Consider the following 13,956-nt stretch of genomic DNA (forward strand, 5'->3'; position numbering starts at 1 on the left):
ACCCATGTGCCCAATATAAGCCCTACCCCCCAAAATAAGCCCTAATTAAGATCCCACCCACTCAGGATAAGCTAGGGTGGAGATGTGGGGTGGTGGAGCTGCCCTACTACTTACCTTTGGACAGTTGTAGCCAGGCCGTGAACACCCCAACACCTGCCTTGCCAGCCCATTTCTTCTGCAGCTGGCACGGCTGGCAAGGCTTTTCTGAAGGCCTCTGTATCTGATAACAAAGCTCTGGATCAATCCGGAACTCTGTTGTTGGCTGCAGAGGCCTGCAGGAAAGCCTTGTTGGCTGCAGAAGAAGAAGTTCTCTGACAGCAAAAAGGAGGCCGGGTGTGTGTGTGACATGCACGAGTGTGGTTAGTCAGTGGATGACATCCCCCCCCCAAAAAAAAATAAGATCTGGTGCCTTTTTTGGTGGCAAAAAAATATATGTGACAGGGTCTTATTTTCTGGGAAACACAGTAGTAGGCAGCCCATTTGTACATTCAAGTTGTCTGTAAGTTAGACATTCTTAATTCCAAGGACTGCCCATAATTCTCTAAATTTACCTATGGAATGTGGAGGTAAAGTCAGAATATGCTTTTGTTGTGCTGCATTTTAACTAGGAAACATATACTAGAGAAAAAAATCAGGAAATGTACAAAAGCCGACCACTAGATCTCAAGTACAATGCTCCTTGTTCTAGGTATCCTGGGGCATTAAAAATAAATATTGTTTTTTGCTATGTTGATTCCTCCTGCATAGAAACACACAGGGCTTTTGTTGTTGTTGTTGTCATTGTTAGCGATGCTATAGCCCCCAGAGTACACAGCTGAAATTCAACAGCGTATTAGCAGGGAGGGCCAACAAAGATGCATTTTCAACCCAGCACAAATAAGGAGTACTCCTTGCTGCAAATCATTTGTGTTCTCTGCCAACAACACAGCATTGTCTGCGTGCAAATGCATGTACATGTTAATATCCCCAATCAGCATGTCTCTAATGTCACCACATTCATCTATCCATATATATATGAAACAAACTGGGATGCCTCACCTATTTGTGATTAATCTCTTCTTTGGCATTGAAATCCATGGTGAGTTTTGCTCAATGCATATTTAGAGTGGAACAACATAGAAATGTCAGTGATAAATAAATAATAAATGAAGCAAATGCTTTATTTCCCCTATAAATTGCCATTCTGGCTTCAGCAACCATCATTCAATTCCATAGGCATGCAAAACATTCCAAAACTGATGCCTATTCTCTTTATCATAAGTTTCAACAAGCATTTCTTTCTCATATTTCTATGACAAATCAGTGCCATGAACAATCTGGTCTGTACAATCCCGTGGCATGAAGGTGCCCTGCCCATTCACCATACCCTTTCAATCAAAATTCTGTCAAGTGTTTCCCATTTAATAAACTAAACCCCCACCCTCTCTAATTACCTTTCCTTTTGTTCAGGGAACAATCGTGACATTTTCCCAATCCAAGATGACATGAATGCCTTGTCCCTAAGCAATGTTAAACAAGGCACAGCCCCATTTTAACCTTTCTCCAAGTACATCATCTACACCTGCAGCCTTTTAATTTTTCAACATTTTCACGTGGTAAACATTATTTTCTTGTCGTCCTTTTTTTTTTTTTTTTCAACACTAACATTTTTTAGACCTGGGATGGATTCAGGTAGTTTTATACTTGCTTGCAAGTCTGAGCATCGTGTTAGTGGTGCATATGCTTGGTGTATTTGGTCAGAAGAAGCAGACCATTGCTATTTAGCTTTCCCAATCCATGTCAGCAGGGGTGGGATTCAATCGGTGTTACTACCGGTTTGCTGTAATGTTTTGCATGTGTGTACAAAACGCTTGAGCTGTGCCCTCCGGACAGCTGAAAACCACTGCGCACAGGTGCGCAGCATTTGGAAAGCAGTGTTTTTCCTGCTTTTTCAACCTCAGCTGTGCCACGCAAAGCCGCTGAGGTTGAAAAAGCAGGAAATAAAGCACAGGTAAGAGCCCGGGGAAGTGGGGGGGCAGAGGGCCAAACAGCAGCAGACACAGAACCAGTTCGGTACCCGCTGTTCTTCAGAGCTACCAGTTCTATAGAGCCGGGCAGAACCGGTAGCATCCTCTCCCCTGCATGTCTCCTAAAAGGCAGGCATCAGTTCTGTGACCTGGTGCACCAAATGCTCTTTAAAAGCCATCAGATCGTGTAATTTACCTTCTAAATCGGAGGTGTCAAACTCAAGGCCTGCAGGCCGGATCTGGCCTATGGGGTGCTTAGATCTGGCCCGTAGGGCCACCCTGGAAACAGTGAAGGACCAGCCCGTAATGCTTCTGACAGTGAAAACGGAGGTCAGAAAGGTTGCAAGAGGCTGTAGCAGCCAAAAATGGATCTCAGGAGACCATTTTAGTTGGCAGAGTTGCCCCCAACATGAGTGACCGAGCTGCCCACACCCACCCTGGCCATGCCACCCCAGCCCACCAAGGCCAAACACAAACCCCGATGCGGCCCTCAATAAAATTGAGTTTGATACCCCTGTTCTAAATGCTTCAAAGGGCCTAGGAGAGCAAGTTACAATGAAAGGAAGTCACCCTTGGGCATTGCCTGTTCTTTCGTTATTGTTCAGTAGCCACAGAACACCATCAAATAATTTTTATACACATAAGAATATTTCCACACAAGGCCACAAGTGCTTTGGATTTTCTACTTCTTCTTTTTTTTTTTTTTCCTCCCCAAATCTAAAATCTGATGTGAATATAGAGTTGGAAGTTATGGTATCATATGGGACTCACTCACTTGGTATTCTTCGTGCCACATTTATCTATATTCTTTTCCAAACATAAAACGGAAGCAGTTCCTTCTTCCTTATCCTACCATCAATTGATTTCTCACGCATAGCAGAAAATTCAAAGTGCAAGACAACCGAAATGCTGCAATAACTAGAAAAATTCCAAGTTTTTAAACCTCCCAAAATCAATAGTGCCTTCATTTGGAAAGACGGATATCTCAAGCTGGGTGAGCCTTAACAGCCACAGAGGAAATAATCCTGCACAGCAGAAGAAAAATGGGAGGGGTTGTATTGTTTGCATAACAACTGAGTAAAATACCAAACTATACTTGGCGTGGTTGGGTTCTCAGAAAAGTACATTTCTCACTCTGTGGGTTTACCAGAGTTTAAGTAGCTTTCTATTCCTGCTGGAATTGTTTTAATAAGCTACTGAGAACTTACGTGATCCTTCACAGTAGGCTCTGGTGGTTCAGCCTGTAGAGGAGTCTTAGGAAGATAGATGTATAGTAATGCCCTTTTGTGAGTATATACATAAGTACCCGAGACAGATAAATTCACCTCTCTCTGATGTACCAATAGCTACATAGCTGGATGCCTTAGAAAAGGACAAGAGAACAAATATTCAGAGACAGTCGGTCCCTGGGTCATGAAAACTAATGGTCTTTCTGAGATAACCCATCTACAGGTTTCTTGGTAGAGACTTTACTGAGTTTGGTTTTCTAGAACCAAATTAAACATCCACCGAAACCAGGTGGCCTCTTAACATGCAGCTCAGGCCTTCAGTCATCTTACTGCCTGGGGCTCCTACAACTTATTTGTTTGGTTTAATCTTTTTATTTGTTACCTCTCTTCTGTCCATTTCATGCCTCATAGCCTCCTGTGGAAATGACATGGCCGTCCTTTTCAATTAGCTATCTTATTTCTCAATCGTCCATGTGAATCCCATTTGTGTTCCAGTGCGATATTATTGACTGATTGTGCCATGCCCGTTTTATGTCTGCAGACCGACACAAGTTATGTTGCGTGATGGGATAATGTTCCGGAACAGCATGACAATTGCTGCCGTTCCTGCCTGCTTTTCATTTGGTTACAATGCATCTACCGATAGCGAGCCATTACAGTTAAATACATTTTGATAAATAGCCAGGGCACTTACTTATTTTGTTCACATCTCTTTTTTTCTAAGGGAATGAATGTGATCTCATACATTCTCTTATAAACTGGGGAAGGAAATGATGCTGTTGTTGTTGTGCTGTAGTTTTGGGAGGGGGAAATACAAGGATGAGAAAGATTTATCATGAATTTCATTTGAAGCTGGGAAAGGTTAGCGAGTTTTTCTGGAGTCGGTTCATTTATTGCATGCACTCCAGTAAATCCTTAGCGGTGAACTGGAATAATGCGTGTGGCTTTTCTGCACATAATGGAAGAAGCCGTGTAGTGAAAAATTATGAAAGCAGGAATAAAATAACAATAATACATATCGAGCTAGGATCAGATAAAAGCTGCCAGTAGCAGTGTACTAGCTTAAAAATGAATCAAACCAATCTATTTATTTTCAAGTGATGATGTTCAAACTGGTATGACTGCAGTCCGATGCGTGTCTAAATATATGCAGGCTTGTTTTTTTGAATAAATTGGATCAGGTTGTATAGCCACACAAAGACACAAGCAAAACATTTGTTTTCCTGTTTTCAAACAAGATACACAGATACATGTCTGGCCTTCTCCTGGGAAGCACCACTGTGTAGTGCAATGTTTCTCAACTTGAAGATATACAGACTTCAAATCCCAGAATTCTGGGATGGCTGGGGAATTCTGGGAGTTGAAGTCCACACATCTTCAAATTGCTACGGTTAAGAAACACTGGTGAAGAGATTGCTTTGAAAAATGGCCAGAGTATTTTGAGCGTGAAAAAGCATCTTTACATTATGACAGAGTTATACCTTCACAACAAAATGGACATGCTGTCCAAAACTTCATCTGTGTGTCATCCTCCCTTCCTCCCCCTGATATATTAGTCAGCATTCCATGTCTACCCATAATATCATGCATTTACCCCTTCTTGTTATTATCTACTCCACTGCTTTTTGCTGACTACCATTAGTGAGGGAAAAATAAATCAGAGCTCATTTTACACACCCACTGAGATCCAAATTAAGGAGAAGAAGAAAAGAGAAGCAGATGTAAAGTTGTCCTCAGCCCTGAAAGCCCCACAAGGTTCTCCAGATAAGAAGCATAGCCAGGAACACTAGCTCTATTCTTTTTGTATTCGCATACAGGTAGTCCTCGACTTACGACCACAACTGAGCCCACAATTTATGTTGCTAAGCAAGACACTTGTTCAGTGAGTTTTGCCCCGTTTTGTGACCTTTCTTGCCTACAGTTGTTAAGTCAATCCATGCACTTGTTAAATTAGTAACACGGTTGTTAAGTGAATCTGGCCTTCCCATTGACTTTGCTTGTCAGAAGGTTGGAAAGGGTCAGTCGGTTTCCAAGCGTCTGTATTTTGATCAGATAAGAGTTATACAGATGGAAAATGGTCATACAGTGTTAAGCCTGGATTCCCCAACAGGTGTTAAGGAAAACAAACTAAACAGAACGTGCAGCGAAGTCAGATAGGAAGATAGGTAAATGTGTGAGATAAGCCTTCTCGTTAACACGCAGTAAAAATACAGATACGCTTGTGCTATCAAAATTATAATTTATTCCATTTAAGAATTATAGCATAGTCATTATAAACAGTCCATTAGTCAAATACCAAATTCAGTCAAGTCTTGTCGAGGATACTCTAATTGCAAAGTCCGTGTTGAATAGCCAGTGTCAGTACACATATAATAAATCTGTCCAAAACTTATCTTCTCTCCATTGAGAAATATCTTCAAAGTAATCCAACACTTCTTCTCCTCCCCGATCCAGCAAGAATGCAGTCTTCAATAAGCCAGCCAGTAAGAGCCAGAGAGTGCCTTGCTGCTTATATAGTACTTTTACAGCTGCACCCTTAATTACATTCCTTTAGCTTAAAGTCACATACACTTTATCTGACAAACCATGATTCATCATTTTATTATCTTTACCCAAAACAGTTAGGGTAAAACAATGTTATCCCTAACATACGTCACTTTTTCCAGTGATGTTGCAACTTTGGACGTCCATTAAACAATCTGTTGTAAGCCGAGGACTACTTATAGCAGAGGTCTCATTCTCGCAGCCCGCAGGCCAATTGCGGCCCTCAGGACGATATCCTGTGGCCCCCACCGTGATATGAAAGTATAATATTAGTGCGGCATTTGAGGATATTTTTTTAACAACGTTTTTTGTGGAATCCCTTATGCGGCCCAGCCTCACCCAGTCTCTACCTCCAGCGGCCCCCAGGTAAATTGAGTTTGAGACAGCTGATTTATAGTAACAGAATCTTGTGAGGTTGAAAGTATTTGTCCTTCCTTTCTTTTTACTCTCCAGAAAATTAAGGAGAGTCCCTTCTGAAATGTTTCCCAAGCCCTCTTCTTCAGTGGGCCAAAACATTTTGTCAAAACAGACTTCTAGTCTGTGGCTCTCCCTTCTGCCTCTCAGGATCATTCCCATGTACATTATAAGCCCCTTATTTGCTCCACCTAATTCCAATCATGGGTCTTAGCACAAAATTGACATTGAGCATTGGAACTCAGATTCAGCCTAACACAAGGGTGTCAAACTCAAGGCCCAGGGGCCGGATCCAGCCCATGGGGTGCTTAGATCTGACCTGCAGGACTGCCCTGGAAACAGCAAAGGATCAGCCTGCAGTGCCTCCGCCAGGGAAAATGGAGCTTGGGAGGACTGAATGCTACCCTCCCAAGCTCTGTTTTCTCTGGCAGAGGGTTGCAGGAGGCTATCGCAGCCGAAACGGAGCTTGGGAGCCCGTTTTCACTGCCAGAGCACTCGGGCCACCACAGGCACCTGTGACACAAGTGATGTCAAACTGGCCATGCCCAACCCAGCCATGCCCACCCCAGCCTCCACAGGTCAAACATGACCCTGATGTAGCCCTCAATTAATTCGAGTTTAAAACCCCTGGCCGAGCATCTTCAGCTTAATACACAATCGAATGGAGCAAGCACATGCCTTAACATTCCTTCTACTCTGTTCCTTTTCTATACATGCAAACACTTGATTTTGGAAAGAAAACCAGGAATCTGTCCTGCTGCGAAGCAAAGCAGGATCATTTGGCATTCTTGTTATGTGCAGCACATCCTGGAGCAGCCATTTCCCCTTCTGGTACATCGATGTTTGATGACTGGCCAGGCTCACCATGGGAACCATTTTGTAAATAAACAACTGTCCTAACTTATCAAAATTCCAAATGTGTCCCTCACGCCTCCCAAATTGCTAATCTCTGCAATAAGTGGTGATGGGAAAATATAAAACTCACTAGAGTATATGGAGCAGAAAATATATGTCTGCTCATGTGCTACCCTTAAACACCATAAAAATGTTTGATTTGAATGTGGGATTTCTCAGGATGGGAACTGTGGCAAGTCAAACTGTAACTCATTTGAGAGAGAGAGAGAGGATAGATATCAGTAGAAGGGAATATCTAGCTCAGGGTTGAACTGTGGGGTCCTTGATGCTTAGTTGTTTGCTTACAGATGTTTTATTCCCCAATTAGATAACATCTATGCAAATCGGTGGTGAAATGCTACCGGTTTGGCCCAGTTCAACCGAACTGGTAGCAAAAATTGCTACCAGTTCATCAAAGGGTAGTAAAAAAAAAACTCTGGTGAGAGGATAAAGAAGAGAAAAGTGCAGGATTGGCCTTCCCACCTGCCTCTGCTCTTTTCTTTATCCTCTCAGCTGATTGGTGCAGCAGAGCCTCAGCTGGTGTTTGGAAAGCTGCACACACACACACACACACACACACACACACACAAAGTGCACAAACACCGAACCGGTAGGGAAACTGTTAGAATCCCACCACTGATGCCAATGGGTGTGTGATTTTGCTTCCAATTTATATATAGTAGCTTGCCTTGCCAGTTTTGGTGGGGTTGTAGTTTTCTCCTTGGAGGTTCCTTGATATAGTGTTGTTTTTGTGCCTCCTTGTGTGTCTGGTGCTGATCTTTATTTATCTGAATGATGGCTGCTAGTGGGGAAGATATCTTCTATTTTTTGTTTCCTCCCTGGGTTTTATAGTGTCTCTTTTGAATAGTGTGTAAATGTGTCTATTGATGACTGATTTGTATGAACACATTAGAACATTCCAATTAACGTATTACCAAGTTAAAAAAAAACCATACCCCCACCAAAACTGGCAGAGCATCTACTATATATAAACAGGCAGCAAACCCCACACTCACTCACATTGATGATGTTACCCAGTTGGGTAATGAAATGTCTGCAAGTAAACAACCAGGATCAGAAAGTACCAAGAACTCCATATAATAGATAATAGATAGACCACCATTTTTAAGTTAACAAAAACCCAGAACACCATGAAGTAAGCTAGAAGTAAGTGGGCACCAATGATGTTGATCAACTGATCACATTATGGAGGCCATCAATGTGAGGAAATATCTCTGAAAATGAGAACAAAAAAAGATGTTTGTAGTAAGTTAATGCAGACGGAAAGTCTACAAAATACTATGTACTACTAAAAATACTATAATAGAATAACAGAAAATAGAATAACACAATTGGAAAGAACCTTGCAGGTCTTCTAGTCCAATGCCGTGCTCATGCAGGAAATCTTATTTCAGACAAATGATTGTCCAATCTCTTCTTTAAAACTTCCAGTGTTGGAGAATTCACAACTTCTGGAGGCAAGTTGTTCCACTGGTTAATTGTTCTAACTGTCAGGAGATTTCTAGGTTGCTTCTCTCCTTAATTAATTTCCACCCATTGTTTCTTGTCGTGCCCTCAGGTGCTTTGGAGAATAGCTTGATTCCCTCTTCTTTGTGGCAACCCCTGAGATATTGGAACACTGCTAGTCCTTCTTTTCATCAAACTAGACATACCCAGTTCCTGCAACCGTTCTTCATATGTTTTTGCTTCCAGTTCCCTAATCATCTTTGTTGCTCTTCTCTGCACTTTTTCAAGAGTCTCAACATCATTTTTACATCATGGTGACCAGAAGTGAATGCAGTATTCCAAGTGTGGCCTTACAATGAATAATAAATACCATAATATTATAAAAGATAAAGTATATTCAGGTAGCCTTTGACACATGGCCATAATGGACCTGCCCATTACAGCCACAAGTCATGACAGTCATTAAGCAAGGAGACTACATGATTACCTGGCTTAATGACCTCCATCCCTGCTGTCTCAAATGCAATTGTTAAAAACCACACAGGTCATTAAGCAGAGGCTGGGGTACCTTAGGATATGGAAGGCCCTGGGAGGCCTAGCATAGGTCCACGTCCCTACTCCCTAAGACACCCCATGTTCTACTTTGCATCCTCAGGGTCCTCACAGGCCCTTGGGCTTGATTCCTACCCTTTAGGACCCCATACCTTCCTCCTTATCCCGCGTTGAGGTAATTCCCCGTTAGGAGAATGAGCGCATACAGGGAGACGTATTTGAGAGTAGTGTTTGAATAATACACATAGAGCACACAGATACACTGTACACTAAATGTAGGTTTTTACTTCCAGAAACGTTAAGCAAAGTCCAAAACAAGCAATCCAAAGTCATTCACAGGTAAATCAGTCAGTTTTTTCAATCCAGGAATAATCCAATTAGAAAGTCCAGTGTCAAAAACAGTTCAGTATTAGACTTACATCAAATCCAGTAATATCAGTCAATTAGAAGAAATGGAGGAACAGCAATATTTTCCAACAGAAGGAAACAAAGATATACTCACACTCTCTTCTGAGACTAAGGCTAAAACAAACCAGGTTTCTGGCTCCATCTTATGGCAGTTTGAGAAACCACATCCAATTGCATGCTCTTGCATTCCCTTAGAGAGACAGTATTAAAATGTCTATCCTGGTTTATATATTTCTAACCCAAATACGTGTTAGGTTACTTACATTCCTAACATCCCGCATCAGCATCTCAACTGGTCGTAAGTCAAGGACTACCTGTAAAACAGTAATCATTTTAGAATTCAAATGTAGAGTTTTAGAAGTTGGTAGAACTATGATAGATCTTACTTTTCACAGGAAAAATTAGAGTTAACCTATATGCCTAAATCAGCCTATTGTCCTGTCTGGGTCAGTTAAGTGTCCAGAGTATCTAAGAACTCTAAATTGCTGAAATGACCAGGAAATAAAGCAGGGAATAACACATCTTTGACAATTCTTTCTTCAGTCACATCACACATTTTTCTGGGGATTCCAAAGAATTCCTCTGGTGTGAATGATCTAAGATTTGTTGTCAAAGATTCATTTCATCTTTTGCAAAGCACCTTCCTGAAAATTGAAAAACAGAGGCAGGAGGGGGGAAAGGGAGCTTTGAAATCATTCCACAGATGAGAAAGCCTTTTGTGTGTTTTGGATGCCGGTGACTCTTCTTTTCCCTACCAGGTGCAAAAAGTTTAGAAAACATCGAATGCGGTAATCTTAAAGCTGTGATCTCCCCTGAGGCAGGCCTTGGAAATGGAGCAAACAGTCCTTTTAGAGGGTTTATTGATTAAAGTGTGAACTCCACATAAGAATATATTGTTTTCAACCTCAGAAATATTTACCAAAAAATCAGGGATCATGATCTACTGGACAAAAGGAAAACAGTCACCGCTCTCAAAGCAGGAGAGGACCGGGCCATACTCCTGGGACTGACCATGATGGTGTGCTCCATTATGATGTACTTCCTCCTGGGCATCACCCTGCTGAGATCATACATGCAAAGGTAAATTCTTTGTGTTTCTTCTAATAACATTCTAAGATCCAAAAACAGAGGACATAAAACATAGAATAATAGAGTTGGAAGGAATCTTGGAGCTCAAGCTGGAGACTGTTTAGACAAATGGTTGTCCAATCTGTTTTTGAAAGCCTCCAGTGATGGAGCACCCACAACTTTTGAAGGCAAGCTGTTCATGGGTTGATTGATCTCACTATTAGGAAAGTTCTCCTTAATTCTAGGTTACTTCTCTCCTTGGTTAATTTGCAACCATTGTTTCTTGCCTTGCCTTTTGGTGCTTTGGAAAATAGTTTGATCCCCTTGTCTTTGTAGGAGCCCCTCAAATATTGGAACAGGGCTATCATGTCACTTTTAGTCCTTCTTTTCATTAGATATACCCAATTCCTGTAACTGTTCTTTGTATGTTTTAGCCTCCAGTCCCCTAATAATTTTTGTTGTTCTTCTCTGCACTCTTTCCAGAGTCTTTCCAGACATACAAGAGGCAAATGTAGAGTTTAGCCTTGGACTATATCAGCCTTCCATAGCCTGATGCCTGTGCAATGTGTTAGGATGATGGACCTTATTATTCTCCACCAATGTGGCCATGCTGATATAGCTTTCTAGGAACTGTATTGCAATGTCCAAAAATTGGGGAAGGTTGGACTAACAAATAAGAAAGAAAGGTGCAAGAAATATTTGTTCATCTCATTATTCAATTTGCTTTCATTATTCAAATCCTGATACCTTCCAGTATTACTATCCATGTATTTCCAAGATTCACATTGGACATATTTCTTTCTTTCTTTGCTTATTTCTTTGTTCATTTCTTCTCTAGGTCTGCCCACTCATTCACAAGTTGCTTTCATTTTTTTTTTTCAATTTTTATGAAAGGGAAGGAATTGGAATTGATTTTTCCAACCATCTTCAGGCAGTTATCATTTTATTTCCAGAAAATGCTGCAGATGCTACATTGTTCTCCATTTTTTATTTGTCTGTTTTCAGAATAACCTTAAAAGAGTCCCTAAAGCCCAGAGAAAAGTACATAGCGCAAGGGGGAAATTGTTATTTTTAAAAAGAGTTTCTCCCAAGCTTCAAACTTGCAAACTTTTACATATTTAGAAAGCAAATGATATTGTAGCATTACTACCGGTAGTAAAATAAGAGAATAACAGAGTTGGAAAGGAATTGAATTGAATTGAATTCTTTATTGTCATTGTACATATATACACAATATACATACAACAAAATTCATATAACCCCCAGAGACCAGACTCAACATGCACACACACATGACAATCCTCAAACACCTCCTCACCCACCAAAATTCCCTGCCTCCTAAAAACACACAAGCATCCACACAACAGACCAAGTAATACTGTCCACTGATGGTGGTCCTTAAATTCATTGTTAAGTGCAATTATAGCTCTGGGATGAAAACTATTCAGAAACCGTGTGGTCCGAGTTTTAATTGTTCCTTCTGCCAGAAGGAATTGTTTTAATTGTTATCTTCTGCCAGAAGGCAAGAGTTCATTAAGATTGTAAGCAGGATGGGAAGAGTCTCTAAGAATGTTGTGCAACTTCCTCAAACAGCGAGATGCAAAGATGTCATCCAGGGCTGGTAGCTGGAGTCCAATGATATTCTGGGCAGTTTTAATTATTCTCTGCTCCCATACCATACAAGAGTGCCGTATGTCAGGACATTCTCAATGATGCTGCAGTAGTAGGACAGAAGTAGATACTGAGACAGATTTATCTTCCTGAGCATTCTCAGGAAGTACAGCCTCTAGTCTAGTCCAGCCCCTATTCAGATAGGTAATCCTACCATTTTGACAAAGTAGTTGTCCAATCTATTCTTTAAAACTTCCAGTGTTGGAGCACCCACAATTTCTGGAGGCAAGTTGTTCCACTGATTAATTGTTCTAGCTCTCAGGAAATTTCTTCTTAGTTCTAGGTTGCTTCTTTTCTTGATTAGTTTCCATCCTGCTTCTTGCCCAGGATAACCACTGACACAGTTGAAGGAGTATTCTTTCTTTTGTGAAGTAAACACAACTATGTGACTAGACTTTCACAAAATACAGTTCTTCTATGAGAAGGGAAATAATATATAAAAACACAGCAGAAAAAAATGTACCCAGGGATCTCAATTGCAATGAAAGGAGGTGAATACAGAGTGATGTTCTCCACCTCTTTCTTTCAAAAAATAGTTTCTGGTCCATTCAGATGATGAGACAAATAGGCAAGGCAGATAAGCTCTCAGACTCTCAAGTATTTTTGTGTAATTCTAGCAAAGCAAAAAAATAATGCTGGAATTGTCTAGGACTTATCAAAAACATGTTGTTCTGCTAATTCCAACCTTAATCTTGGCATGGTCACATAAATGTCAAAAGCATCTATAAGCCCCAGTCAATGTTCAGGGCAAACTATATGTCTAAGCTTGGTTTGCTGAATTTCTTAGGTCACATTCAACTACTGATAACTCGAAAGACATGTCCCAAAGGTGCTTTTTTGAAGAGGCAACTGGACTTTCTTTCTTGTTTTTCTTTGAAGACGTTTTGCTTCTCATCCGAGAAGCTTCTTCAGCTCTTGGATGAGAAGCGAAACGTCTTCAAAAAAAAAACAAAAAAAACAAGAAAGTCCAGTTGCCTTTTGAAAAAAGCACCTTTGGGGCAACCATGCCTTGGATGACTGAGAATCTCCATAGACTTCTAAAGGCATGTGCAAACCAACTCCAACTTTTCCAAGGCATTCCAGTCTTCCTTTCCACCATCTTCCTCCTTCCTTTTTTTTTTAAAACAAGTTTTATTAAAAGTTTCAACAACAAACAAATCATTACATATTAAATCTTTCCCTGTCTTTCTACAATAATTTCCCCAATATTCTCATAAAACACAAACAAACACAAACAAACATAAAAAAATCTTTTAGTAAAGTACCTTGGCCCCAGTTACCTCTCTTTGCATGGGCTAAAATAATAGCACATATCACTCTTCACATTTCTATCTTATTTAATCCATCTTAATTAAATCATTAAATTTGTATCTTTTGCCCATTCATTTATCCTCTATCTCTTCTTATAATAAAAAAAAAAAATTTCTCCTGAAATCACTAATCAGAGTATGATGCCTTTCTATCCTCCCCTAAGTTAGTAAAATTAACATTCAGCATAACAAATACCCAATTTGGTTCTGCTTGGTACATTCTATCCACCAAAAATGTTTAAATACATTGTATCCTCCTTTCCTTCGATATTTTATTACATTTTAAAAATCAATCATTATTAAAAACTTCAACATTTTAATTTCTTATTAAATCTTAAACCATTCTAATTTACTATTTCAAATATAAATGTTACAATACCATCTTCTGTACCT

The 13,956-nt window shown here is 40.4% G+C and overlaps 1 protein-coding gene across 5 annotated transcripts in view; it reads left to right on the forward strand.

The window, feature by feature from the left end:
- The window catches only part of LOC113412645 (calcium-activated potassium channel subunit beta-2), a 250,362-nt gene that overhangs the window by 202,279 nt on the left and 34,127 nt on the right, over positions 1–13,956 (forward strand). For 3 of the 5 annotated variants that reach the window (XM_087965371.1, XM_087965370.1, XM_026668398.2), the window contains one exon: positions 10,424–10,594. In XM_087965371.1, the coding sequence (XP_087821497.1) occupies positions 10,424–10,594 (171 nt within the window). The remainder of the gene's footprint in view (positions 1–10,423; positions 10,595–13,956) is intronic. The other 2 variants (XM_087965373.1, XM_087965372.1) reach the window with 1 other exon arrangement.

This window comes from Notechis scutatus, chromosome 4, assembly GCF_049901735.1.
Source record: "Notechis scutatus isolate UNSWTSFEM ecotype Mainland chromosome 4, rNotScu1.2, whole genome shotgun sequence".
Classification (NCBI taxonomy): Eukaryota; Metazoa; Chordata; class Lepidosauria; order Squamata; family Elapidae; genus Notechis; species Notechis scutatus.